The following is a 26,347-nucleotide window of genomic DNA, read 5'->3' as shown; positions in this document are numbered from 1 at the left end:
ATAACCATAACCATGTACATAAATAAGATGGTCAGGGGGCCAAGTGAATCAAAGTGCATGACAATGCCAAGGCAGGTGACTTGAGGTTAATCCCCTAAACTCACAAAGTGGAAGGAAAAACAAGTTCTTGGACATTGTCCTCTGACCTTCACACATACATTATAGCACACAGTACAGCCATTATAGTGTGTGCATGCGCACACACACACACACAATTTTCTTTAAGGTTGGGCTGGGCATGATAGCACACACTTTTAATCCCAGCACTTTGGAAGCAGAGATAAATGGTGTTCTGAGCTCAAGGCTAGCCTGGTCTAAGTTCAAGACATCCATAGGTACACAATGAGACCCTGTCTCAAAATAAAATAAAGATGATCAGGGTTGACATGATGCAGTTTTTATTGTCGGTTTGACATGGCCTAGATACACCTGGGAGGAAGGATCTTCCGGTGAAGCACTGCCTTGATCACATTGATTTCTGTGGTCTTAGTGAGAGACTGTCCTGACTGATGGTTCTTGTGGAAAGGCCCCCTCCACTATTGGTGGCACCATACCCTAGGTTCAAGCTCTGTAACAAAGCTAGGAGAGCATCAGAAAATAGGCCAGGAAACAGTATTTCTCTATCACCTCTGTCTCCATTCCTCCCTCCGGGTTCTTCCTTGAGTTCCTAGCTGACTTCCTCTCCACGGAGCATAGTCTTCTGCAAAGAGAACTTCAAAATCCTACCCAAGATGCCCTTTCACTGCCTGCCAAATCCATCAGCATCTTGGTGATTTTTCTATTCTGGCCCAGGTATATGCTAACATGCCCAGCCTGAATATTTCATACAAGGGGAAGTGAATAAAATGTGACTTTAGCCAGGCAGTGGTGGTGCCTTGAATCTTAGTATTTGGGAAGCAGAGACAGGAGGAACTGAGTTTGGGGCCAGCCTGGTCTACAGAGTGAGTTCAAGGGTAACGAGGACTACAGAGAGAAACCCTGCCTTGAAAAACAAAACAAAACAAAGAATCTAGAGCCTTTATGCAAAAATTGTAGGCACAGTAGGGCTATAAATCTGTGAGGTCCGAGATTTCATCCTCAACATTGGGGGTGGGGAGAAGACACTGGAGGGTTCCAGGCAGTAGTGATAGTGTATTGGGGGTGGGGGTGACAAAGGCCAGGATGCACAAGTGCTAGGCCATTCAATTATCTGGAATATAAAGTTATGAATCAGAACAATGATAGATAGAGCTAAAGGTGGAGGCTGAGCCTGGGATGTCCATCGAAAGCTGAAACTCAGAGTAACTGGGGTCAAAACACTTGGCATGTACAGCGAGACAGAAGGACTCCCTAATGTTTCAAGGTCCTGTTGGCCTTGAAATGACACTAACAAACAATCTACATCACACACACACACACACACACACACACACACACATACACACATATACACACATACACACATATACACACACATACACACATACACACACACATATACACACACTCATACACATACACACACATACAAGTCAGAAGCAGGGAGACAAGGTTGGGTGGTAGGGCCATGCTTTCTGTCTCCATAATAAGTTAACACAGCCCAAGTCTTTTAGACGCAAGGACTGGATGGTGACCATAGCAAAATTCTGCTGCTAAGAGGTTTGGAGGGAAGGGACATCTGGAATGTGAATACTGATTTGTTCTTACTCTGGATAAAATGGCTTTTGTGCTGCCCGTGTGGCTCCTGGGTCTGCTGTTGTGAACAAGTTTGCACAGAACTGATCCTTTGAGGGTGCTGATAGAACACTAGCTGAGCCTACTACAGGCCAAGACCAAAATGGCACTCAACAGTGACAGCCACGACCCCAGCACCAGGGCCACCTTACCAAAGTCATGGTTGTGCAGACATTCAGGATATCCCCCTCAGCTAAGGCCAAGAATTACAGGCTAGAAAGACCAGATGCGTCTGCAGAAGCAGGGACCCACTGTAAGCCCTAAAATGTGACTCCTCACATGATCCCACTGTGATCGCCGTGTGGGTGGAGCTTGCAGCTCTCGAGCCCTGGGCTGTACAGTTCACAGAGAAGCCAAGGGACATTGCTACTCTGGGACTGTAACCTGTTCAAGAGAGACACTGTCCACTGGTCTCTGCAGCTTTCTCGATTTGCGTGGATGATGGCGGAAGAAGAAAGCAGACCCTTGCTGTCGCAGGTGAGCTAGCACTTAATAGCTCAGGTTGAAGATGCCTTGGTAAGGTCCTCGGGGAGGCTCCTGGACCAGGTTCTGGTCTACTCCTGGCCCTGCCCTCCAGTCCAACTGTGTGCTAGGATTTGTCATTAAGCAGATGCCAATGGGTGAGTCTCTCAGATGAGGGTGAAAGCTTCACTAATTAGAAGCCTCTCTTGGGTGCTAGACTTTAAGGGGCCTGAGAGGAGTATTGATTCAGGAACAGGTAAGGGCAAATGTCCTTTGAGGCTGAATGTGAACTCTATTGTTATCACGACTAAGTCAAACTGTCATTCGAAACACCAGGTCGTGAATGGGGCTACCCCACCTCCCTGTAGAGGGTCTCTCTCATGTCTGCCTGCTCAGCTGAGCTTCCTGTTGGAAGGCAAGTTTTCCTCGCCTCCTGTAGATTCCTGCCCCAGTCAGTCTATTGACTGTGTCTCTCCCTGCCCAGGAAACCAGGCAGGCAGTACCCAGTCTCTCCCTGTATCCACTACACTAGGTCCAGTATAGGTCCCATACTTGGCCTAGGTTCGGTTCGGTGTCTGAGATGATGCCAAGAAATCAAGGTTGGTTTCATGCAGGAGGGGGATTAGTCACAGGATCAGCTTCTCTATCCTAGGCAGCCTGCGCTTAAGGCTTGGGTGGGAAAGTCCCTCCTGTGACTGCACGAAGTCACTTCTGGGGTGTGGGGGGCAGGCACTACAGACTGATTCCCACACAGAGACCATTCCAAGCTCAGGGGAAGCAGACCTGTGGGGCTGTGAAAGGTATCCTGGTTCCTGGTTGAGTTGAGGTTTGAAACCCCAGTGACCCTGAAACTAATGTTTCCCTAACCTCCCAGGAAACTAGGCCCCTGGTAGCCACAGTCCTCCACATCCCGCTGTAGAGAGGTTTGTGACCATCTGTCATGTAGGAGCAGCACCCCAGGCCCTCCCACACATAGATAAGGTATCCCCAAGCTCTCAGACCAAACCAATAGGAGGTACCTACTGTCAGACCCTGACCCGCCCCAGCCTCTTAGCCCCTCTCTGGTGAGGCTTCACCCCTGTTCAATGTTCCAGAGTCGGAGTGACTGAGGTCTCACCGATGCATCCCCTAAGTTTCCTTTCCTTCTGCAGGACGCCGCTGGCCAAGAGTACCCACTCACCAGGGACAGTCTACCTGCTGCAAATATTACATATCCAACACTCTGGAAGGATCAGAAAGGGGCCTGGGGCTGCAGATGCTGTCCTGGGGCAAAGCACCAGTCCTGGAGGGGAGGCCAGGCCTCCTCCCTCCCCCTTTCCACGGGGAGCAGCTGTGTCAAGTATCTGATTTTCCTCTCTAACTTTCTCTTCTCCCTCCCTACTCTGCTGGCCCTAGCTGCAGGGCTCTGGGGCCTGGCTGTTAAAAGGTCTCAGGGAAGTGGCTGGGGTGAACCCCTGCCGACAGATCCTATGCTGGTGCTGATGCTAGGAGGCCTGGTGGTCAGTGTGGTGAGCCTGTCCGGATGTCTGGGTGCTTTCTGTGAGAACAGCTGCCTACTGCACTGCTACTATGGGGCTGTCCTCTCCTGTCTGGCACTGGAAGCCCTGGCAGGGGCTCTAGTGGTGACCCTCTGGGACCCACTGCAGGACAGCCTGAAGCGTACACTTCACGTAGCCATCATACACTACTGGAATGACCCAGACCTGCACTTCCTCCTTGACCAAGTCCAGCTGGGGCTGCAATGCTGTGGGGCAGAATCCTACCAGGACTGGCAACAGAACCTGTGAGTGCTCCCCAAACTCCACGTGGGTAAGAGAAGGGATGATCTAGATGCCTTACTCAACCATCCGAGCATGTGCACACAACACATGTGTGTGTTCCTGTGTGCACCCCAACCACATGCCTTGCACTCCTGCTTCCACATGCCTGTACACAAGTATACTCATCTGCCCTCATATATCCCTCTTCCATAAACACAAAATGAAGTCTCACACTGAGGCACACACATGTTACATATACACAGACAGACATGCAAATGTGCGTACTTACTCAAGAGGTGTGGGCACTTGCCTTTGCGTGGGCCACGGTCTTGAACCTAAACAAGCCCAACTTTTGGCCAATTCTAGGGTCCAGACTTAGCTTGTCCATGCTGTCCTTTCAGAAGGATGTCTTTTTTTTTTAAAGATTTATTTATTTATTTTGTATATGAGTACACTGTACCTGTCTTCAGACACACCAGAAGGGGACATCAGATCCCATTACAGATGGTTGTGAGCCACCATGTGGTTGCTGGGATTTGAACTCAGGACCTCTGGAAGAGCAGTCGGTGCTCTTAACCGCTGAGCCATCTCTCCAGCCCCAGAAGGATGTCTTAATAAAGAGGCCAGGCCAGCAGACACCAGAAAAGTGAGTTTTTTGTTTTTTTTAAAGATTTATTTATTATATATATATATGAGTATACTGTAGCTGTCTGCAGACACACCAGAAGAGGGCATCAGATCTCATTACAGATGGCTGTGAACCATTATGTGGTTGCTGGGAATTGAACTCACGACCTCTGGAAGAGCAGTCAGGTGCTCTTAACCGCTGAGCCATCTCTCCAGCCCTGTTTTTGTTTTGTTTTTTTTTAAATCTCAGAATATTTCAGTGTCAAGAAAAATGCCTTAGGGCTAGTTCAGGTTATCAATCTATGACTATATGTATGTGTTCACATGAGTGTGATTAAATTTCCAGCCCAGGCACGGCACAGTGTCTTACGTTCTGCTTGAGGGTCCCTGTTTTGTCTGCTTCCTCCAATACACAGACAGCCTGAGCAGCCCCTGTCCTCCTTGTGACATCCAGGACAAACATTATGCTCCCTCTCTGAAGCCTCTGAAGCCAGTTGATATTGAGGGACAGAGACAGAGGAGGCTGTAAAGACTAGTTACTTATTCCTAGCGTAGCTACGATACATTCTGCTACTCTGCTTCTGGCACATTCCAAAGCACCTGGGAGAATCTGCCTGGTCCCAGAGAGTATGCTCTGTTCATGGTTGTCAGGGCCAGTTAAGTCCAGATCCGTGGGAAACTATAGCTGAGGCTCCTCATGACTGAGCCTTCTGCTGCTGCCCAGTAATACCTCTTCTCACTGCAGCCCCTTCTAGAAACTTCTGTGGAAGCTCAGTCCACTTCCTTTCTGACATTGCCTGCTTAAATAAACTCACGGTGTGGATGGGACAAGGTCCTGTCAACTTCTCTCCTCCAGTCACCTCATTAAACATTTCTTTGCCTGCTGAGACAGACACTCTACCCCACCCCTTCACTCCTGGTCTGCAAATACAGAGGAGGGTAAGCACAATGAGATGAGAAACTGGTGTTCTGTGTGTGTGTTTGTGTGTTTGCATGCATATACACATACCTCTTTATATGCACTCGTGTGTATGTGTGTGTTTGTACATGTATGTATATGCTTCTTCATATACCAGTGTGTGTGTGTATGCGTGTATGTGTCTGTAAGTGTGCCTCTGTGTTTGTCTGCATGAGAGAGAGAGAAGAGAGACAGAGACAGAGACAGAGAGACTGACTGACTGACTGACTGACTGAATGACTGACTGACTGAATGACTGACTGAAGGCAGGCCTTCTCTCTCAGACTGAACCTTGTGTACCCTGCAGGTACTTTAACTGCAGCTCTCCCGGGGTGCAAGCCTGCAGCCTTCCTGCCTCCTGCTGCATCAACCTCCAGGAAGACAGAGCTGTAGTGAACACTCAGTGTGGTTTTGGGGCATTGCACCTGGACCCAAATGCAGCTGGACAAGTAGTGTACCTGCAGGGCTGCTGGCCTGTGCTGCAAGAATGGCTGCGAGGGAACGTTGGCGCCATAGGCGGCTGTGCTGTGGCTGTTGTCATGATCCAAGGGACTGAACTCCTGTTCACTGCCTGCCTGCTACGGGCCCTAGCTGTCCACAAGGCGCAGAGGACATAGAACCAGGCCCTTTGCAAGCCGCTAGCAGTACCCTCCCCACCGAGCGCAGCTGAGAAGACTGCAATGCAGACCATGTTCCGAGCTTCTCCCCACCTTCCAGGGAAGGTGACAGACCCCTGGGCTTCCACTCCTGGCCCTGGCTTCTTTGCCACATCTGTTCTATCAGTCCCCAAGGCTCACCCAGATGGCCTCTGTGCTGGTCCAATTTCACAATTTCAGTCCTGATTTCTCAGGACCCAGCCAAGCCCATGGCTGGCTTTTGCAAAGGCCACCGCAGTGGTCTGTGTCTGCATATACCTGCATGCCCTGCACCCCACTAGATGGCAGGAGGAGCCAGGACTGGGGGCTCCCTCTTCCAACCTGGGTCACCTTCCCTGATCTGTCTCACACTGACTGGCTCTTGGACCCCATTTCATCACTGCTGGCTTTGCTTTCTGGTCTTTGGTAGGACATAGGGTAATACCCAGAGCATACCCTGTAGAAAACTTGTTTTGGTAGGAGGAAGACTTTGCTTATCGGTATGTCTGTTCATATTTGTACAGTAAACTACAGATCTCACAACGACTGGTGCTGTCTTTCAAAAATCAGAATGCAGACCATTCCCAGTTTCCTGGCTAGGGCTGACAGCCAGTAGTAGGCAGCCCAACTCTGATTTTATCTGTAGAGTTAACATGGTCAGTCTGTGGCTGTCTCATAAGTGGAGTCTTTTTCTTTTCTTTTCTGTCTTTTTTTTTTTTAAAGATGTATTTGTTATATATAAGTACAGTGACACACTAGATGAGGGCATCAGATCTCATTACAAATGGTTGTGAGCCACCATGTGGTTTCTGGGATTTGAACTCAGGACCTTTGGAAGAGCAGTCAGTACTCTTTTTTTTTTTTTTGGTTCTTTTTTTTCGGAGCTGGGGACCGAACCCAGGGCCTTGCGCTTCCTAGGCAAGCGAAACAGTCAGTACTTTTTTTTTTTTTTTTTTTGGTTCTTTTTTTTCGGAGCTGGGGACCAACCCAGGGCCTTCCGCTTCCTAGGTAAGCGCTCTACCGCTGAGCTAAATCCCCAGCCCAACAGTCAGTACTCTTAACCTCTGAGCCATCTCTCCAGCCCATTTTTTTCTCTTTTGACAGAGTCTCAAGTATTGCAGGCTAGCTTTGACCTCCCTATGTAGCTCAGGATGACCTGTCTTCAGCACTCTCCTGCCTCCGGCTCTCCAGTGCTCAGATTACAAGTGTGTACCACCAGGGCCAGCACTGAAGGCCTTTCTGAAAGCCACTTTCTGGCCATGCCCAAAGAATAAGAAACACTTACCCTAAGTGTTGTGGGTGCTTTGGGGTGAATTTGCCCTTACTTTACCCCTGTGTGTGGGGCTCTCAGGTTACTGGGGGTGCACAGCAGCTATCAGCTGTCAGTCTTAGGATGGACTGGCTAGGCCGTGAAGCTACTCACTAAATGCCCATGTTTAAGTTTCTAGTTTTTGTCCTTTCCCACTCTTCTTGAAGACTATGCATCACTGACTATGGCCATTAGAAGTGAGGGTCACAGGCTGGAGAGATGGATCAGCGGTTAAGAACACTGACTACTCTTCCAGAGGTCCTGAGTTCAACTCCCAGCAACCACATGGTGGCTCACAACCGTCTGTAATGAGATCTGGTGCCCTCTTCTGGTGTGTCTGAAGACAGCTACAGTGTACTCATATATAATAAATGAATAAAAAAAAAAAAAAAAGAAGAAGTGAGGGTCACGGCCACGCTCATATGTCTGGGACCTCAAGACTCACGGAGAATGGGATCTGCAGAATTTTTCTATTTCTCTTCCTGGCCAGTCTCTCCTACCTCTACCTGCCCTGGTCCTTCCTTCACGGTGCTGATAAAGCAACCCTCCTGTAGGCACAGCTCTCTGTCAACCTCAGATAAGCAAGGACATAGCTAATTTTATTTCGAAATAGGGACAAGGGACAAGAGTATGTTGGGAAGGTTGGTATAATGGGTGGGGTAGCTTGGTCTCTCTTGCCACATCACCCCAGGACAGTGTCCCACCCCAAGACACCCATCTGGAATGGCTGCAAGACAGAGGAACTTGGTTATCCTTAGAAGGCAGTTCAGGGGAAACATTACTGGGGAGTCCAACCCTGCATTACAGCCACAAAGAAGGACAGGAGGTGGGGCTGGGTCCCACTCCCTTCTTTCTGCTGCTCAGTGACTTCAGGTCAATGGGGGTGTCCTGTGGGAGGCTGTAGGCTCTCAGAATCTGGTGTCAGGGCTTGAGGTTGTCCCAGGGGAGGCTAGGGACTCAGGCTCAAGCTTGGGCAGGGGTCCTGGACAGGGTTTACAGATGGTAGAGTGGGTCTTCAGCAGGTAGCATCCACAGGGCTCACTCACATAGGGGGGGTCTGACTAGATGATGCCATACTGGGCCAGCTCATGCAGCTCTAGATGGTTGAAGGCCTCCCAAGGGCAGATGACGGTGATATCTGCAGGAAAGGAAAGGTGTGATTAAAGAGACTGTGACTCCGGGGTCACCCATTTCCGGCTACCCTGCTCTTCACTCCCCAGATGAAAGCATAGCTACCTAGGATGAGAGTCTAGGCTACGGTTGCAAACTCCCCCCGCCCCCCCAGGCAGAAAGCACCAGCTTTATGTTCTGGGGCTTGCCTCCAGCAGAGAGGAATGCTGTAGGCCCAAATGGGGAGCTCAAGGGACCCTTTGCCAAAGTTGGAAGGAGAAAGGTTTCTCCAGTGCCCGGTGAACCTAATCCACGGGAAAACCCCTCTCAGTGGAGTCTGAAGCTTGATGTTGGGAGAGAAATAGGGGGCCAGAAGGGAGGCAGGCTAAGCAGTAAACAGAGGAATCTGGGACCTGAGGGAATACGTCTGAGGGATATGGAGGACTTAGTAAGGCAGTCCAAAGGCAACAACCCCAAGCTGTCATACCTGTTCCCAGGCCTTCCATTCCAGGGATATCGTCCCCAAACCTGCAAAGACAAGAGTTGTTAAGGATCTCCAGGCCTAGATCTAGCCACCCCTGGAACCCAGACTGAAGGTCTCCTCCCCTACATCTGCTACTGGGCAGGATCTGAGGGCTCCCCTCTATCACCACCATGTGCCTAGTGTGCTTCCCCGAGATTCGCAAGCCCAGGGCCAGGGAAGGAAGGGTGAGCGCATGGGCAGGCACCACCACAGCGTTGCCCGGGTGAGCATGGGCTGTGGGTCTCTGCAGGAGTGTGACGTGGGGGGCGTGAGTGGGTGTGAGGGTGCTGTGTGTGTCTCAGTGTGCAGGCTACCTACGGCTTGTCCCTGAAAGACACACATGCTGGAAATTAGTCCCCCAGTCAAACAGTCTTGGGAGGTGGTAGAGCTTTTTGGGGAGACCAAGTAGAAAGTGATTGGGCCCTGAGGAACTGTGGATTAATGCCAGTCTCACAGGACAAGGTTATCACTACAGCCATGGTGGTGGTAAGGGAGAGACCGGTTCCTCTGGTTCCTCTCTGCTTCCTAGTTCCCTTTACTCATATACGATCTGTCTCTTTTTTCAGCACTCCTGCCAAGATGCCATCCTCCAATTTGTAATTTTAACTACAGGGTCTTTTCCAAAAGCCAAACAGTCGAGGCGATCACCCCTCCTGTTACTTTTAATCTCCAAAACTGTGGGCACGGCAATTCTTTTCTGCAAAATTATTTTGTCCTAGCAACAGACAACTGGCTAAGACAGAGTTTCTAGATGTTCATATGTAGGTGTCTGTGTGTGCATAGGAGAAAGTGCTGGGGGTGCACACATATCCCCTAGGAGGGAGTCTGTTTCCCAGATCTACCTGGCTGCAGCACCTGGAGTCAATGATAGGCCCTTGATGCCCCCAGCACTCCTGAGGGCCCAGTCACGAGAATGAGGACACACTCAAAGAGCCCCACCCCAGCCTCCACCTTGTCCTCCCATACAGCAGTGTTCTCGTTCTGTGAGAGGCTGCAGCCCAAGAAGAGTGCTCTTTCTACGAGAGACTCCCTTCTGTTGCTTGCTTACCCTTGCACGCCTTTCTTGGGGGGCTTGCTCTTGAACTGCCTTGTTTGCCGCTGCTTAAATTTAGGTGGTCCTTTCCTGGGGGTGACCGGCCCTCCCATCACCCGTGTGGCTGACCGAATCTCACTCTTGGGTGGCTCCAGGTTCATGGTGAGGCTGGCAGAGACACTGCAGTGACCCTTAGCTTCTGGACTCTGTCAGGCTGGGCTGGACTCCTCATGCAGGCTAGGGAAGACCAGACAGATCCCCATTAGCTCCCTTGCTCACGCTAACAACTTTGGGAGCAGAGAGGGCTGACACCCAGGAGCTGTCCCGAGACAGAGAACCACCTTCCCACCTCCACCACTCCTTCGTTCCTTCTGCCTGGTACCCTCAGACACCTCCCATTGCTAGCAGCCACATACAACCCTTGCAGCTATCCCATACTCTAAATCCACATCAAGCCAACTTTTTGGCCCCTCCGTATGTCCCAAACCCGGACATTTTACTACCCCCCCACCCCTTGCAGGTAGTCATTGAACACCCTTGCTTTTTCCCCACCCCCTCCCACACATTGGAATCTGATCCAGCCTTGTCACTCTGTTGAAAGCCTTCTGAAGATGCCTGGGACTGGTACAAAGGACATTCCCTCCTGATCCTGCCCTGTGCCTCATAGCCACTTGCCTTCCCTTCCGGGTGGTCAGCCACAGACTACTAGTTCCAGGACCTTTCTCAGGAAAGGAAGGCCTCCTCTACCTCATGTTGTTCTGTATTTATTTCTTCATGCCATATCCTGGCAAATTATCTATCTATCTATCTATCTATCTACTTACTACTTTCTTTTTTTGTCTTTCTTTAAAGATTTATTTATTATATATATTATAACTATACTGTAGCTGTCTTCAGACACACCAGAAGAAGGCATCAGATCCCATTACAGATGGTTGTGAGCCACCATGTGGTTGCCGGGATTTGAACTCAGGACCTCTGGAAGAGTAGTTGGTGCTCTTTAACCTCTGAGCCATCATCTCTCCAGCCCCATCTATCTACTTTCTATCTATCTATCTATCTATCTATCTATCTATCTATCTATCTATCTATCTACCTACCTACCTACCTACCTACCTACCTACCTACCTACCTACCTATCTATCTATCTATCTATCTATCTATCTATCTATCTATCTATCTATCTATCTATCTATCTACCTGAGGCAGGGTCTTTCTGTGTAGCCCTGGCTGTCCTGGAACTCTCTCGTAGACCAGGCTGGTCTCAAACTCAGAGATCCTGAGTGCTGGGAGTCAAGGCACTATGTACAGCCCCTGTAAGTACGTTTGTTCATATTTATGTCCTTGTTGTGTTGGGCTTGTTGTCTATTTCTTGTGGTTGGACTTGGTGATGATAAAACCTCCACAAAATGGAACACAGAGCTGCCCTTGGGGCAGGGCTCTGTCTGTGAGCAACTGATGTGAGGACCTCTCATCTTCATGACTCTGAGACGGAATCGGGCCTCAAGGAGAGAGGTCACACAGGGATCCTCCTGGGCACAGAACGTGAGGCTGCTCACTCGATTGGGGCTTATTCTGGGTTGGGCGTCACTTCAGGGGCTGGTGTGGCTGAGCTGGCCTCTGACAGGATAGTCCCTCTTCTTCTCCCCAGAACCGCTCCCCAGAAGCTCTAAGCCCCAGGGACCTTGGCCATTGACATCAGAGCTTTCTGTAATCCTATTAGTATCTGAAGGAGACTCCTAATCTCCCGGGGTTTCTAGCATAAACCTCATATGCTGCTGAATGTTCTGAGGCCATACAGGTGACCCAGACAGGGTTTCCCAAGGGACTACCTCTTAGAGTCCCCTTTCTGCCCTCAGTCCGATGAGGTATAGCACTGTCCAGTCTTAAGCCACTGGTTTAAGACCGTGGTTTGCTGGAGCATGAGGCCTGAGACTAATCAACAGAGAAGCATATGTCTGTTGTAGACAACACCCCTCCCAATCTAGTCACTCCCCTCTGTCATTCCTAGATTCGGCCTCTGTGCCTGAAGCCAGTACCAGCCTCGGAACAGGACTCAGGAACATAGGAGACCAGGCTGCTCAGTCCCTGGGGCACCCATCCTTACTTCCCAGTGGTAAAATACTTCTCCAAAGGCCTGGAACCCCCATGGGCAGCTTTTCCCTGACAGAGCTCCAGTGATCAGTGCTGTCTCCATGGAAACCATGTCTGAGATGCCTAGCCGGGACTAACCTAAAGCTGGTGCCATTCAGTTATACGGTCAGGTTGCCTTGATAACAGAGGCACTACCATTTGGCACTGTGGAAAAGCAGAGCAGGTGATCCATTGGTAGAATGTCCTTGCTAAAGGTCAAGGGAACAGGTCAGGCTCCTAAAAACTCAAGAGCTCAGCAGAGGTGGTAGACGCCTGTTAGCTTCCCCCAACCTAGGGTGAATGAGTTGATGCCTAGCAATCAGAAAGGACACCAGGACAGGTTATACTCACCAAGCGTTGGACAGATCTCAGGGAGCCACAGGTGCCAGTCGTCTGGATCTGGATCAGCAGAGCACTGGCCTAGGAATTTATCCTTCTCCTGGTGAGCGGATTATGACTCTCTTCTCTGACATTACACTAATCAGATTGCTGGGCCTTGAGGGAGACACCACTGCCCAGGATGCTGGTGTTGGGCACAAGGGGTTCAGGCAGCCAGGGGTCTGAAGGAAGGACACTCAGGTCCAGTAGGTAGGCAAGAAAAGGAGAAATATGGCTTTCACTGGTTGTGAGGCTATGCCTCACATGTACATGGCCTCCAGAAACAACTGGGCCACCTTCCAGAGCGTCCTGCGCTGGGGTTATCCCTTGCTTTGTCCCACCCACTGAGGAATCCACTGATGGACTTCAATGCTCTGGGTAGCAGCCTCTATCCATGTTTTCCCCTTGCCTTTAAGCCCTGCCTCTTGGGTTTCAACTGCTGTGCAATTGATACTCTGGGTTGCCCATTTCCTGTGCCTGTTCCTCTAGCTTCTTCCTCTGGGGCCTCTTGGGCTCTGCTGTAGTGTCTTAGGGTCACCCCACAAGCAGGCTAAGACACCTATCAGATCAACTTCTTCAAACTCATTCGTACGAAGCTTCGATAGAATTGGGTTTTTGGTTTTTTTTTTTTTTTTTTTTTTTTTTTTTTTTAAAGACCCGGTCTTATGGTAAAAAAAAAAATGGTGTGACCGGTTCCTGCAAGTACCTGGGCGGTCGCCCTCTCCCTAGTTTGGATTCCAGCTGGCCATAGGAACTAGCAGCTCCATGCTGGCCCCCATGGTACTCTGTGAGCCGGGTGGGTGGTCCAAGAGTTGTTCCAGCTGTTTTGCTTTCATTCACAGTTCCCTTGGCGAGTTGTTACCACGCTGGGCATACACATCCCAATTCCGCTGTGGGTTCTGTGTGCCCTGCCACCGCACCTTCTCTCGAACCCAATTAAGTCGCCACATGAACTAACACACCACACAATAACCTCTGATCCAATTGATAAGATAGAATTTGCCCATCTAGACAGCACAAAATCCTGTACACACCCATCCCTTAAAAATATTCATGGGGGGCTGGGGATTTAGCTCAGTGGTAGAGCGCTTACCTAGGAAGCGCAAGGCCCTGGGTTCGGTCCCCAGCTCCGAAAAAAAGAACCAAAAAAAAAAAAAAATATTCATGGGGTTGGGGATTTAGCTCAGTGGTAGAGCGCTTGCCTAGGAAGCGCAAGGCCCTGGGTTCGGTCCCCAGCTCCGAAAAAAAAAAAGAACCAAAAAAAAAAAAAATATTCATTACAACCTGTATCTATGCGCAAAGAAGAATCTTAACATTGGCTGCCATGTTCTCCCAGCTCCTTCTAAAACCTCTGTTCCCACCTCCCTTCCTTCTCATCCAATGACAGGCCTCATTTTATCTCGTCTGCCCTCACCTGCACAATTGTATCAACCTACAGTGTAGTCCCAGGCTGGCCTCAAATCATCATGTAGCTAAGGATGGTCTTGAACTCCTTGCCAACACAGCCAGCTCTGCAATATTCTTGTCCTAACCTTTGTCTTCTACACGGAAGTGGTATAGCAGGCATATTATACTGCTGGTGTCTTGGCCACCGTGGGGCACTTTGCAGATGCTTGGTGATTAAATTGGGGATTAAATTGACAGAGGAAAGATAAGAAGCAGGTCCATAGTTGGAGAGCTTGAGTTGGCCCACTACAAAGGGCTGGCCAGTGCCTATCCATTGGGGGGGGGGCGCAGGAGCATCTCATCTCATACTGCACGGCCTTAAAGGCCTTTGCCACGGTCATCGAATGTTGGAAATGCTGGCTTTTGTTTTGCCACTGGTGTTAACTTTTTTTCTGGAGAGGTTAGTCAACGTTTACCTCTAATTACCACTAATGACAGAGAAATGGCTCCACCCGAGTACTGCTTGGCGAACTGATGAGCTTATTGGGGTGAATTATAGGAGTGTGGGTGATCAAAGGCAGCTGTATTACCGGAAAGCCAACCCCATCGAGAGTGGTGATTCAGCTGGGTGCGGCGGTGCATGCCTTTAGATCCCAGCACTTGGGAGGCAGGTGGGTCTCTGAGTTGGAGGCCAGCCTGGTCTACAAAGCAAGTTCCAGGACAGCCAGGGCTACACAGGGAAACCCTGTCTCGGGGCTGGTGGGGTGAGGGGTGGGAGGTGGGGGGAGTGACAATTCAAGCCGGTGGAGGCGTGCCTTAATCCCAGCATAGGCAGAGGCAGGCTGAGTTCAAGGTCAGATTGTTCTACAAAGGAAGCTCTAGGACAGCCAGGGATGTTACACAGAAACCCTGGGGAGGTGGGCGGGGGGGGGGGGGGGGGGACAGGCTGGGAGGCTGGTGATGGGTCACAAAAGTTGTTTGTCTGAAGTTTTCTACGTAGCTTGCGGGTGGCTCAGCTAGTTTAGTCTCTGCATTCTAGCAATGACTTGATTGTCTTAGGGAAGGCTCTGTGTATCTTGTAAGTTTTAGGAGCTTCCTGAGCCTAAGTTTTATTTACTTACCGAGTCTTTTGAATCTCTTTTTGGAGGAAATGTTTCAATCTATAGTATTAGGCTCACAAGAGTCTTGGACCTAATAGGTGTGGCCATCACTACCTCTTATCTGGGCCCGGCCTTGGCCAAGTACTTTGGATGGCATGCAACAACCGCCCAAGATACCAGCCTGAACTGTGCTCTGTCATCCACTAGCCGAGTGCCCCTACCTTCTGACCTCTATTCTGTTGTCACAGATCTGTGTGAAACACCAAACATGGAAAAAACCCTATTTATCAGCTCAAACTCAGGAGGAAGCTACTTTATAATTGTTGCTTCCCCTTTAAACGGGAGAGGTGGGCACAGATGTATTCAAGCACAGTCCTTGCTAGTGCCTGACAGCTTGTCCTGTAAGTTTGATGCCCCAGCTGCCTTGGTTATTCTAGCAGTACTCAGAATTCTGAGGGACGGCCCTCACCACCACACGGTAGAAAGAACGTCTCCCTCCAGGACAGAGCGGGAGACAGGAAACAGCTAGGCCCCTCCCGTGCGCTGGTTCTCATTTCCCACAAACAGATTGGAACCAGAGTTTACTCTCAGCAGGGCATCCAGGTACACTGCGGCCTGGAGCAGCTCCTGTCACAGGACGTTCAGGGACATGGGTTCAGCTCAGCTTCACCCACAAGGAAAGCAGTGGCTATTCAGCAGGGATACATAGCCAGCCTGGGCACACTCTCTTTGACGAGATAACACAGGCAGAGAGACAACACAAACGCTCCTGCATGGTTGTCGTGGAGGATTCTTTTATTCTGAGGTGAAGTTGTTGCACAATAATTCCTATTCCTGGCAGACTTGTGGTGGGGTCTTCCAGACTCGGGAACAAGAGTGACCTTGCTGCTTCTTAAGGGTAGCATTTGTGCGTGATAAGGAGCCCCAGGTAAACTGGTTCAGGCTCCGCTCTGCATGCGTAGCCGGATCTCCATTCTGAGGAAGGCCTTGAGGTTCTCATCAGTCACATGCTCCTCTAGAAGGGCCAGGGCCTTCTCCCCACCATCCTGGTAGAGCCTCAGCAGAGCTTCCGCATAATCTACCCATACACAGTTGGGACAGCCACTCATACAGCAGTTTGTAGGAGGCTCAAGCTCAGGTGGCAGAGAGTCTGAAGGAGGCCCTATGAGGTTCCCCCTGGGCAGGGAGGCCTTTGGCTCCCTGTCAACCTCTGTACCTACTTGGAAACCTTCTTCCCTGTGGTCCGTCCCCAACTTTCTGCGGCTATCAGTGGTTTGCACTGGAGCACGGTGTCTGTGAAGAACACTGTGTCTTCCTTGGGGAAGACTCTGGCAGCAGCCCCAGCTGGAGAAGTGGTGCTTGCCCTGCGAACATGGGGGATAATCTGCATGACTCTCCAGGAAGCTGTTCTCAGCTCTGGGGAGCGTTCGGCCTTCCTAGCATTGGAATGGTGGCTAAACCTTCCTTCTCAGCCTCACTTCCTGCAGAATCATAGACAAGGTATTATAGTTGACTTCTGCATACTGCTTCCCTATCTGTGAAGTGGACATACTGGTTGATATGAGAAGAAACTTGTTAAGGGCTTGCGCGGTTCAGTGCCTGCGCTCCCAAAGTTTGCAGTGAGGAACAACTCCGGATCAGACAACCAGACAGACGACAAATCCTGGACAGGATAAGGGGAAGGCCATCGAGCCGGTTGACCCTCATCAGTCAACCATATCTAAGCACTTCTCTGACCATGCCTACTACTTACATCATCCTTAGCCCAGTATCATCTTTCCATCCTTCCCTCATTTCACAAGAGATGCTTAAGGAACCCCATTTTTCGCCTCTCACATCTCAAAGGCCCTCGGATTCTCTTCCCTGATATTCACCCATGATCCTGGTCACAGTTTACTTGTCCACTAATAACTCGTCTGGGGCCCAGACCTGAAGAAAGCTCTCAGTGAGCACGCTGACCATGACTCCTCCAAGCGCTGGCCGGTCTTCCAGACCGGGGATACCCCGGCTGCGCGAAAGGCTTCGCGTAACCCAGCTGGGGCACTGAGGCCCGCCTAGGCCGCGAGCGTTCGTCCAGCACCAAAACGCAGCTCCCACCCGGCCTCCCCGGGACAGGTTCCGCAGCAGCGAGCCCATAGCTGGTGCGGATGCCGGAGCCAATGAGCTTGAGACGCAGCGCAGGAAGCGGAAGTGATGCCCCCAGGCCCGGGGCTTGCAAGAGGGCGGAAATAGTTTCTTGCAGGACGCTCCTCCGATAATAATGGTGAAGCCTGGGCGTGTAGCGCGGGCTACTGCGCGGTCTGCCGGTCTTGGAGGCTCGGGACAACCTCAGGCGCGACGGCAGCAGCAGTCACAGAGACAGCAGCTCTCGGCCTCACGGCCGGGACAGCGCAGGTGGGTGCCATCACCGGGAGAGGACCCAGTTGGGAGCTTTTCTGCGTACCTCAGCCCAGGCCCACGCTCACGGAGGTGAGTGTCTCAAGTTTCTCGTGAGCCACGTTCCGGGTATGAGGTCAGGGCTGCCAGCCTTCCTGGGCTCTGGAGCTCCTTTTGTCTCAGCGTGCTGTGAAAATCCAGTTCAGGGCAGCCTGGGTCGACGGTGAAGGGAGGACCGTGTGTTCATGGCCCCTGAATCGTTTCTTTACAGGCTTAATTCCTACTCCGTCTCAGGTTATGTTTTACAAGGGAAAGGTCACGTTCCTGGGTTTTATTTCCAGCAAAGAAAAGAAGAAAGTGAATTGCAAGCCTAAAAACCAGGATGAGCAAGAAATCCCTTTCCGGCTCCGAGAGATTATGAGGAGCCGACAGGAGATGAAAAAGACGCTAAGTAACAAGAAGAGAAAAAAGGAAGGTATGTACAGCCACCGTAGCTTTGTCTGCCTCTATCCAGATGCCCAAATACTTAGAGGCGTTTGAGGCAGGAGAAATACACCAAGACCCGGTTCTGGGAGTGCAGGGTATGGGCAAGACAGCATAGGGGCAGATTTTACAGCAGTGCTTTTATAATTTATATTATATTAATTTATATGAAAGTGCTTGGACTTTTGAGGTTTTATGTTCAATTCTGTATATGCAAGTATGACTAGTGTAGAGGGAGGTACTTGCAGTTGCTATTGGGAGCCACGAGAGGGCGTTGGATCCCGTGGAGCCCGAATTATAGGCCTTTCTGCTGGTGAGCCAAACTCAGGAGTACATTTTTTTTTTTTTAATTTATTTCCATTTTTGTGTGCATTGGTGTTTTGCCAGCATGCATGTCTGTGCGAAGGTGTCAGATCTTGAAGTTACAGACAGCTGTGAGCGGCCATGTGATTGCTGGGATTTGAACCCAGGTCCTTTGGAAGAACAGTCAGTGCTTTGAACTGCGGAGCCATCTCTCCAGTCCTTGGAGTACGTGGTCTCTCCTGCTGCAGTGGTGTGTTTTTGTTTTTTGGTTTTTTTTGGGGGTTTTATTTTTGTTTTTGTTTTCTTGATAGGGTGTTTCTAGGTAGCTCTGGCTGGCCTCAAAATCAGTTTATCTCCACCTCCTGATTTGTGGGATTATGGGTGTGTGCCATCCGTGCTTGGCATTGCTCTGGTTTCTTTCTTCAACTGTGTGGTAGTGGACATCTTTGACAGGAGCCAGTAGGTCATGAGATCACATCTGGGGCTCCTCTGAACTAAGTATTTTAGCTTTCTCTCTGCTTGACGTTAAGCCTGGTCCTCCCCTCTCGTGGCTGTAGGAGGGGAATGGTTGTGGGCTGCTCACCTGTCACCAGCCACTTCCTCCTGAGCTTCTTCTGCACCTACACTGGGTGTCTGTCCTTTTTCCTCAGCCCAGGTGGCTTTCAAGAAGACATTGGAGAAGGAAGCGAAAGGAGAGGAGCCAGACATCACTGTCCCCAAGTTCAAGCAGAGGAAGGGGGAGTCTGATGTGGCCTACATCCAGCGCATGGAGCAGGAGGCCCAGCACGTGCTGTTTCTGAGCAAGAACCAGGCCACTCGACAGCCAGAGGTGCAGGCAGCTCCCAAGAAGGAGAAGTCTGAGCGGAAGAAAGCGTGAGTTGATGCCCCCCGGAGATGCTAGGCTGTGGGTTCTGGTGATTGTATTCTCCGGTGACATTGCTTTGTCAGTCAGACTTGTCTGTTCCATCTGACTGCTCAGGAGAATCTTTTTTTTTTTATTTTTTTTTTTTTATTTTTTTTTCCTGGAGCTGGGGACCGAACCTAGGGCCTTGCACTCGCTAGGCAAGCGCTCTACCGCTGAGCTAAATCCCCAACCCCTGCTCAGGAGAATCTTGAGCTGAAGCCGTGATCAGAACAGCTTCTCACGTGGGAGGCTGGAACCCGGTCAGTACTCCACAAAGACCCTGCTTCCGTTTTGTTTAGTTCGTTCCTCTGGAAACAACACTAGAGGGTCTAGGAACTGGACAGGAAGGGGCAGTTGTGGACAGAAGTCCTCAGAGCCACTGCTGTAGGAGTGGGGAGAGATAAGCTTGGTGTGTGCTACGGGAGAACCTGCTGGGTGCTACGACGTAATGTCCTCCAGGGGATGACCCTGTGGAATGACCCGTGTGGGGCTAATGTGCAGCCTGCCACCTGCACTGTGGTGGGGTTGTCGCCCGTGTTCCTCTTGGTCTGAGAGGGATTTGAGTTGGTGGTGTTTGTGCGAGTTCTGTACCTTCTTGGCCTGGTGTCCTTGACTGTACAGAGGAGACAGTGTCACTGTCCTGATGCTCAGGTGTGCTCATCTATCACCCATGGGGATGGTGTTCCCACCATGAGCTTGGTTTCTCCTCCCACCCTCCCCCACCCCCCGCTCAGTCACCTCCTTCTGCTCAGGCCACCCCTGGCTTGTGTGCAGATAGAGAGGTAGTTTTGTCAAGAAGAAAAAATGTGTATGTGTGTGTGCATTATATGTGTGTATGTGTATATATATTCACGCGTGTGTGTGTGTGTGTGTATATATATATATATATATATACATACACACATATTTATATGTAGAAAAAAGAGAGAGAGAAAGAGAACAGAAAGAAAAGGAAATAGAGAAGGGGGTGGTTATTAATCACAACTTATAGGAAGAATCAGTCTGGGTTTTCACTGAAAAGCTAAGGGTGAGGCCCTGCTGTGAGTTCTGGCCAGACAGGTCTCAAACAAACAAACAAAAAAGATGACCACAAATGGTTACCTATTGTTCCTCTTCACTAGCACAGGAAGCATGCCTCTTCCCTATTCTTTCCTTTTTTTTCTTTTTCTTTCGGAGCTGGGGATCGAACCCAGGGCCTTGCGCTTGCTAGGCAAGCGCTCTACCACTGAGCTAAATCCCCAACCCCCCTATTCTTTCAAAGATGTGATGAGGTTGCCTTCTGTTTCATTCTAATGCTATAGTCACAGCCCAGTCATAGTGGTCTCCCAGTGCTTACACTGAGGTGTGGTGTGTCACCTGTGAGGGCTCTGACCCAGTCTCACACCTGGTCCTCGGTGCAGGGCGTCCTATCCCAGGTGGATAGCCCAAGGTCCCTGCAGTGTGGTCACGCTCACCTCAAGCCGCTTAGCCACATCCTTGCCATCCTTCTGATAACCCAAATACCTAGGCTTTTTGCGTCCCCTGGGGCTGAAAGATACTGAGGACCCCTGGGGAGCCTGTTGGATGCAGAGCGTTGGTTTGTATCCCAGCCCCACAGTTTGCAATCCTGGAGGACAGACTGACCTCTGCTGTTTCTAAAATGGACCAAGAAACCATATGCTTTTTTCCCCAGGTTCCAGAAGCGACGACTTGAAAAGGCCCAGAAGAAGAAGGAAGCACGAGCAGTGGACAGATTGGAGCAGGAGTTGCTAAAAGGTAGGTCTTCCCGTAGCAGGCACAGAAGCTGTAGTCCCCGCAGGGCCGGGCCTGGGCTTTGGACTCCCAGGCTCACCACCACTAGTAGGCCAGTGGATGAGTGAGTTCTGCAGCCTTCAAGAAAAGGAGGGTGGGCGAACAAGTCGGAAATGACCTGGGCTTCTGTTCACTGTCTCTCCAGATACCGTAAAGTTTGGAGAAGTTGTGCTGCAGCCCCCGGAGCTGACAGTTCAGCCTAGAAGGAGCACAAGCAGAGATGCGGTACGTGGGACTATGGAATGCAGGGAGGTGGGGTCAGCGAGGTCTTCCCTTGCTGGGGAGCAAAAGTCTCCTGGCCCAGGACCTTTGTAAGGGGCTGTAGCTGCTGAGGCAGCCAGAACCCTCTGCCACCTTCTTTCCAGCTGAGATTGTGTTACAGCCTGCCCCTCTCTCTCTCTCTCTCTCTCTCTCTCTCTCTCTCTCTCTCTCTCTCTCTCTCTCTCTCTCTCTTCCTCAGCCTGGGAAGAAATCACTAAAGCTGAAGATGCTTTTGGGCCCTGGTGGTGTGTCCCCGGCTCCAGCCACCTCACTGGCCCGCCAGCGTATCCTGGGGGAAGAACGGGAACGAGCTGTTCAGGCTTACAGAGCCCTGAAGAAGCTGCATCGACAGGAAGTGACACCTGCACAGCCACCAGGCAGCTCTTCCCAGAGGCAGCTCCAGGCTTGTCTATGAAGCAGAGACATAAGGGTCTAATCCTCTGGAAACTGGTCCGGGAGCTGTTAGACCTCGATGAGGGAGAGACAGCAGATCTTCGTTCCCGGGTAGGGTCCTGAGAGTAAGCTTTCAGTTTGGAAGGGTGCTTTTTCCTTCCCCAGAAGATTGTCCTTTTAAAAATGACCACCTCTGTATCCCATCTCATGCAGGGCAAGTCCCCCCCACACACACACACTTGCCTGGGAGGGCTGGTATTTTCCCTGAGCCTAGCTTCATTCTAAAACAAGTCTTGACTGAGACAAGCCAGGACCACTGTAGAAAGGACTCAATCCCTTAATCCAGCTAATTACTGGAGCAGCTGGTGCAGGTCAGCCTCTTGTTTTAAGAAGCTCCTGTGGGCTCACTGCAACCGCTGGAAAGCAGGTTAGCGGGACATTGGACGAGCAGAGATGCCAAGGACAAGGGGTAGGCTGGCAGCCAGCACCTTTTTTTTTAATTGGCCTGCAGGGGTCTGTATTCCTGACTAGAGATGGAGTGTCAGTACTGGCTGAGTGCCTTGAGGTATACACATGAAAACCAGGTTTCAGTGGTTGTGGTTGACAAAGCAGAGTATTTATACTAAGAGGATATAAGACTTGGGAGTCCAAAGCCAGTCTTGACTTGAGGCAAATGTGAAGAAGGCCTGCCTGAACAGGCTGAGAGAGTGTCTCAGAAATCTTACCTAGATATCAAAAGAGCTAAGCTTGGACCCTGCTGGGGAAGCCCACAGTCCTTTACCAGACTTCGGAGCCTCCCTCTAACAAAGCTGGTGCAAATAGTGTGCTGGGGACGAACCCAGGGCCTTGCTAGGCAAGCGCTCTACCACTGAGCTAAATCCCCAACCCCTAAATAGTGTGCTTTTAGTTTGTCTTCCAAATGTGTATTTTCCAGAGTGAAGTTTATTTTTTTATGTGAAGTTTATTAAAGTTATAAAGTTTTGCTGTCTTTGAAGTCTGGCCCATTGCTCTCTGACACACTTATGCCCCAGTCAGTGTGTGTCCATGTGACGGGGTGAGTGTGCAAACATACTCCCAACAGTACCAAGGGTCAGAAGAGAGTAGGGTGCATTGGCCACTTGATTTCCCACTGGGTATCAAGACTGGGGCCAGGAAGCCACTGTTACAAGAGAGTATGGACTTTTGAGTTCTTGAGAAGCAACGCAGCCATCCATCAAAAGCACAGCTGGCCAACTGTGAGCTGCACACACAGCTCTGGGTGATTACCCCTTCCAGACAGCCCACACCCATATGTGCTTGACTCAATCTCACTTTCTGTAACTTTTTTTAAAAAGATTTATTATATGTAAGTACACCGTAGCTGTCTTCAGAAGAGGGCATCGGATCCCATTACAGATGGTTGTGAGCCACCATGTAGTTGCTGGGATTTGAACTCAGGACCTCAGGAAGAGCAGTCAGCGCTCTTAACCACTGAGCCATCTCTCCAGCCCCAACGATTACTAAAGCAGCCCACACCCATGCTTTTGCTTAAGCCTGGTCTTGGACCTAGTGATGTGTGGAGCCACCTGTGTGGGCTTCTCTACTCTTCTCACTTCTGGTATGGAAGATGTGGCAGCTCTTGTTCCTGCCCACTGCAAGGTCAGGTCTGGTCTCTGCTGCCATCTTGGACTCTTGACCCTCAGAACACTCTAAATACTGGCGGGCAGGCAGGCTGGAGCACCTCCACTGTTACCTCAGTGCCCAAGTGTGTACTGACACATACACACTTGTAGGTACATATACACATCTGTAAAGGTCTTCATGGTGCAGAGGGTTTGCAGGTTTTTCTCAGCAGATTTGAGCCCAGATGGGGTAAAGATTGATACACTGGTCAAGCTATCCCAGTAGGCTACCACCCCGTGCCTTCTCTTCTTGTCCACTTGTGGGAACTTGTATACCGCTGTGCATATGAGCATTAAAAGCTGATTGGACAAATGCATCAAGAACATTGTTTCTGGTGAGGTCACAGACACGCTCCCCCACCACCAGAGTTTTGTATTTTTGAGACAGTGTCTCACTGTGTCAGCCAGAGATCCTCCTGCCTCTGCCTTCTGAGTGCTGGGATTAGAGAAAAGCTCTACCACACCTGCCCCCACTCACTACCCCCCCCATCTTTTTGAGAGCTCAACTCCTGAGGTCAAAATGACCCTTCCACCCTTGTCTCTGAAGTCACTCAAGCCACAGGCGCATGCCATCACATCCTGCCTACTTTTTGTTTCTCATTTGAGACACGAGTCTTTTTTTTTTTTTTTTTTTTTTAAGGATTTATTTATTTTATGTATTATGTATAAGTACTCTATCTGCATGTACTCCTACACTCCAGAAGAGGGCATCAGATCTCAGTATAGTGAGCCACCACGTTGTTGCTGGGGGTTCCACTCAGGACCTCTGGAAGAGCAAACTGCTCTCAAATGCTGAGCCAGCCCAAGACACAATTCTTATTAACTTTATATTTTTTTTTCTGGGCAACATGGTCAGGATATCAAAACTCAGCAGGGCAGAGCCTGCACTACAAAAATGACCTGGGCTCCGTGCCGTCCAGAACCCTCAGCAGGTCCAGTTTCTTTGTAGGCGTCCCAGCAGACATGACACCTGCGGTCTGTCCTCTCTGCCTTGGGTCCACTGTTCAGAAGTGAGATGACAGTGGTGTCTGTGTGTGCTTGTTCACAGGTCACTGTGCAGGCCTCCATCACTTACGGATACACTGGGTGGCCTGCTCCTATCAAACACCTCAGGTCAGCCATACTTCTCCATCTCCCAGTCAACTGCTGTGCCTGTGTTGATTCTGGAGCCAGAGCAACACTGTTGCCAAACCAGTGCCGTTCCTGGCACTTATCTCTACCGTGGTGATATTCTGCTTGGCACAAGCAATGATGTCTGGAAGCCTCATCAATGACTTTATTTCCTCCACGGTCATGTAACAGGGCAGGTCACTGTAGTGGAAGAAGCACTTCTTCAGAGTGGTGCCCGCCACAAAGTTGCCTTACCCCCAGCACCTAGCAGCACCTCCCCCATGCGGGCCCCATGTCTTGGCTGTACTCTAGTAAAACAACCCCTTGGGATACCTTGCCCGTCATCCTCCCCGGCCCTTAGACCCATACATTTTATTGAAGAGTATGAGGACCGAGGCTTTTGCCAGTTCTTCTGCAGAAAGAAGGCCCAAGAGCTGCATGCAGGATGCAGAGAGCTGGGTGGGGTTAGAAGCGTCCATCATGAACTAGGGAAAAGGAAAACATGCTACAGAAGACAGTCTTGACCATTGCTCCGCCTGTCATTTCACAAGAGCGCTCTCAGACAACTTTTTAAATCGATTCAAATTTATGATGCTGGAAAAGTGTAGCTACGCAAGCATTCTTCTGAGCTGCGTGTCCAGCCCCAGAGTGGCTTTTAAACAACAGGTTTTGGAAATAGCCAAGGGGAAGTTATATGAGGACAATTGGGTGGTACTGGTGTCTTTCAGTACAACGAAGTCAACTGTGCCCATGAGTTCTCCATCCCAGAATTTGGTGCCCCTTCCTCCTAGGGATAGGACCGACCAGAGGGATGTAAAAATGTTGGGCATATTCAGCTATCAAGGGATAGAACAAGCAGTGCCTTTAATAAGCTTCCTGGAGTCTGAGCCCTGCTCAGGTGATCAGACCAATACACAATGACCAAAGACTCCCAAACCGGATCACGTACAAAGCGGGTCGATACTTGATAATTCAGGGAGACAAAACTGCCCCCCCCCATAAGCTTGACGTATTAACCCACCAAGAGCGAATGGCAGTTTCCATAGTAACTGGACCAGATGGGGCTCATGCATCCCCCGAGCTCTCGGATGGTGATCTTCCTGTGGGCCACGATGTCCGTGAGGTTGGTGCCCACCTATGGAAAAAACCACGATGCACAGAGACAAGTTCACAACGGTGAACTTCTGGAATGCAGCTCCGCGACGTGAGGGAGCTAAACATCCACAGTCAGCACTACTCAAGCCCTTCCGAAAGGCAGCCCTCTGGGACTCCAGGCCAACGTCAACCATAGAGGTGAACCCCCGAGAGTGACAACGGAATGAGCCTCTTGGGATGGGAGAGCAAGATGCTCACGGGAAAGCGGACTCGGGTTCCCTGCACTCAGATGTCCAGTGGCGGGAGTTTCTCTACCTAGGGCAGCACCCAACCCACTGACCACAGGCACTGCAGCTTCCATTTGGAGAGGCCTGGTGGAACAGGCAAAGGTAACTCATGTTGGTCAGACCTGAGATAGGCGGACACCTACCGTGGGCCGCGTCGGTGGAGGCTCTCCCAGGTCGCCTTTGCCATCTCCCGAGCTCAGCTGTATGGGCGGTCAAGGGCTTGAGCGTGGCAGAGGGCGGAGTTCCTGTGATGAGCAACCCCGGTGTGCCCCCTCCCCGCCCTGCCTGGGAGCCCCCTCCTGCCCACTCGGCGCGGAAGGATATTCTGAAGGCGTTTCACCAGCAGGGTCTTTCCGACTCCCGCAGCTCCTAGCAGGAGACACATCCCTTGCCTGGTCAAGGCGCTAGTACCTCGGAGCTACCACGTCGTGAGGCCCGCCTCCGCTTAGCTTTCATTGGATAGACCTCCGGTCAGGCTGTTCACTCCAATGGAATGAGCGGTCCAATGGACGCTCAGAGTCCGTGTGCAAGCGCACGGCTCGTCTCTGAGCAGGAC

General features: G+C 50.6%; 5 protein-coding genes across 6 annotated transcripts; 2 read left to right on the top strand and 3 right to left on the bottom strand.

Moving 5' to 3' along the window:
- Positions 1 to 2,151: 2,151 nt before the first annotated feature.
- Tspan10 (tetraspanin 10) lies at positions 2,152 to 6,458 on the top strand. The gene is made up of 3 exons (XM_032914239.1): positions 2,152 to 2,190; positions 3,327 to 3,958; positions 5,828 to 6,458. Exons 1-3 carry the CDS (start codon positions 2,152 to 2,154, stop codon positions 6,135 to 6,137), a joined length of 981 nt encoding a protein of 326 aa, XP_032770130.1. The 3' UTR covers positions 6,138 to 6,458.
- A 1,584-nt stretch (positions 6,459 to 8,042) lies between these two features.
- Pde6g (phosphodiesterase 6G) lies at positions 8,043 to 13,244 on the bottom strand. The gene is made up of 4 exons (XM_032912468.1): positions 12,615 to 13,244; positions 10,146 to 10,367; positions 9,062 to 9,102; positions 8,043 to 8,602 (listed from the first exon to the last, which is right to left on the bottom strand). The coding sequence occupies exons 2-4, from the start codon at positions 10,289 to 10,291 to the stop codon at positions 8,526 to 8,528; spliced, it is 264 nt and encodes an 87-aa protein (XP_032768359.1). The 5' UTR covers positions 10,292 to 10,367; positions 12,615 to 13,244; the 3' UTR covers positions 8,043 to 8,525.
- Positions 13,245 to 15,901: 2,657 nt separating this feature from the next.
- Oxld1 (oxidoreductase like domain containing 1) lies at positions 15,902 to 17,292 on the bottom strand. Of its 2 annotated transcripts, none has more exons than XM_032911831.1 (2): positions 17,087 to 17,292; positions 15,902 to 16,491 (listed from the first exon to the last, which is right to left on the bottom strand). In XM_032911831.1, the coding sequence occupies exons 1-2, from the start codon at positions 17,261 to 17,263 to the stop codon at positions 16,066 to 16,068; spliced, it is 603 nt and encodes a 200-aa protein (XP_032767722.1). In that variant the 5' UTR covers positions 17,264 to 17,292; the 3' UTR covers positions 15,902 to 16,065. The 2 variants fall into 2 exon arrangements, with proteins under 2 accessions (XP_032767722.1, XP_032767721.1); XM_032911830.1 differs by having other exon boundaries at positions 17,057 to 17,287.
- Positions 17,293 to 17,333: 41 nt separating this feature from the next.
- Positions 17,334 to 22,170, top strand: Ccdc137 (coiled-coil domain containing 137). Its single transcript, XM_032911829.1, has 6 exons — positions 17,334 to 17,521; positions 17,845 to 17,978; positions 18,940 to 19,162; positions 20,866 to 20,948; positions 21,130 to 21,209; positions 21,445 to 22,170. Exons 1-6 carry the CDS (start codon positions 17,388 to 17,390, stop codon positions 21,658 to 21,660), a joined length of 870 nt encoding a protein of 289 aa, XP_032767720.1. The 5' UTR covers positions 17,334 to 17,387; the 3' UTR covers positions 21,661 to 22,170.
- A 1,937-nt stretch (positions 22,171 to 24,107) lies between these two features.
- On the bottom strand, positions 24,108 to 26,337 carry Arl16 (ADP ribosylation factor like GTPase 16). The gene is made up of 5 exons (XM_032911833.1): positions 26,116 to 26,337; positions 25,935 to 25,993; positions 25,431 to 25,544; positions 24,779 to 24,894; positions 24,108 to 24,610 (listed from the first exon to the last, which is right to left on the bottom strand). The coding sequence occupies exons 1-5, from the start codon at positions 26,174 to 26,176 to the stop codon at positions 24,439 to 24,441; spliced, it is 522 nt and encodes a 173-aa protein (XP_032767724.1). The 5' UTR covers positions 26,177 to 26,337; the 3' UTR covers positions 24,108 to 24,438.
- Between the last annotated feature and the right edge of the window lie 10 nt (positions 26,338 to 26,347).

Source organism: Rattus rattus, chromosome 9, assembly GCF_011064425.1.
Source record: "Rattus rattus isolate New Zealand chromosome 9, Rrattus_CSIRO_v1, whole genome shotgun sequence".
In the NCBI taxonomy this organism is placed as follows: domain Eukaryota; kingdom Metazoa; phylum Chordata; class Mammalia; order Rodentia; family Muridae; genus Rattus; species Rattus rattus.
The sequence above is the reverse complement of the archived record's forward strand: the minus strand, read 5'-3'. Positions and strand labels throughout refer to the sequence as shown.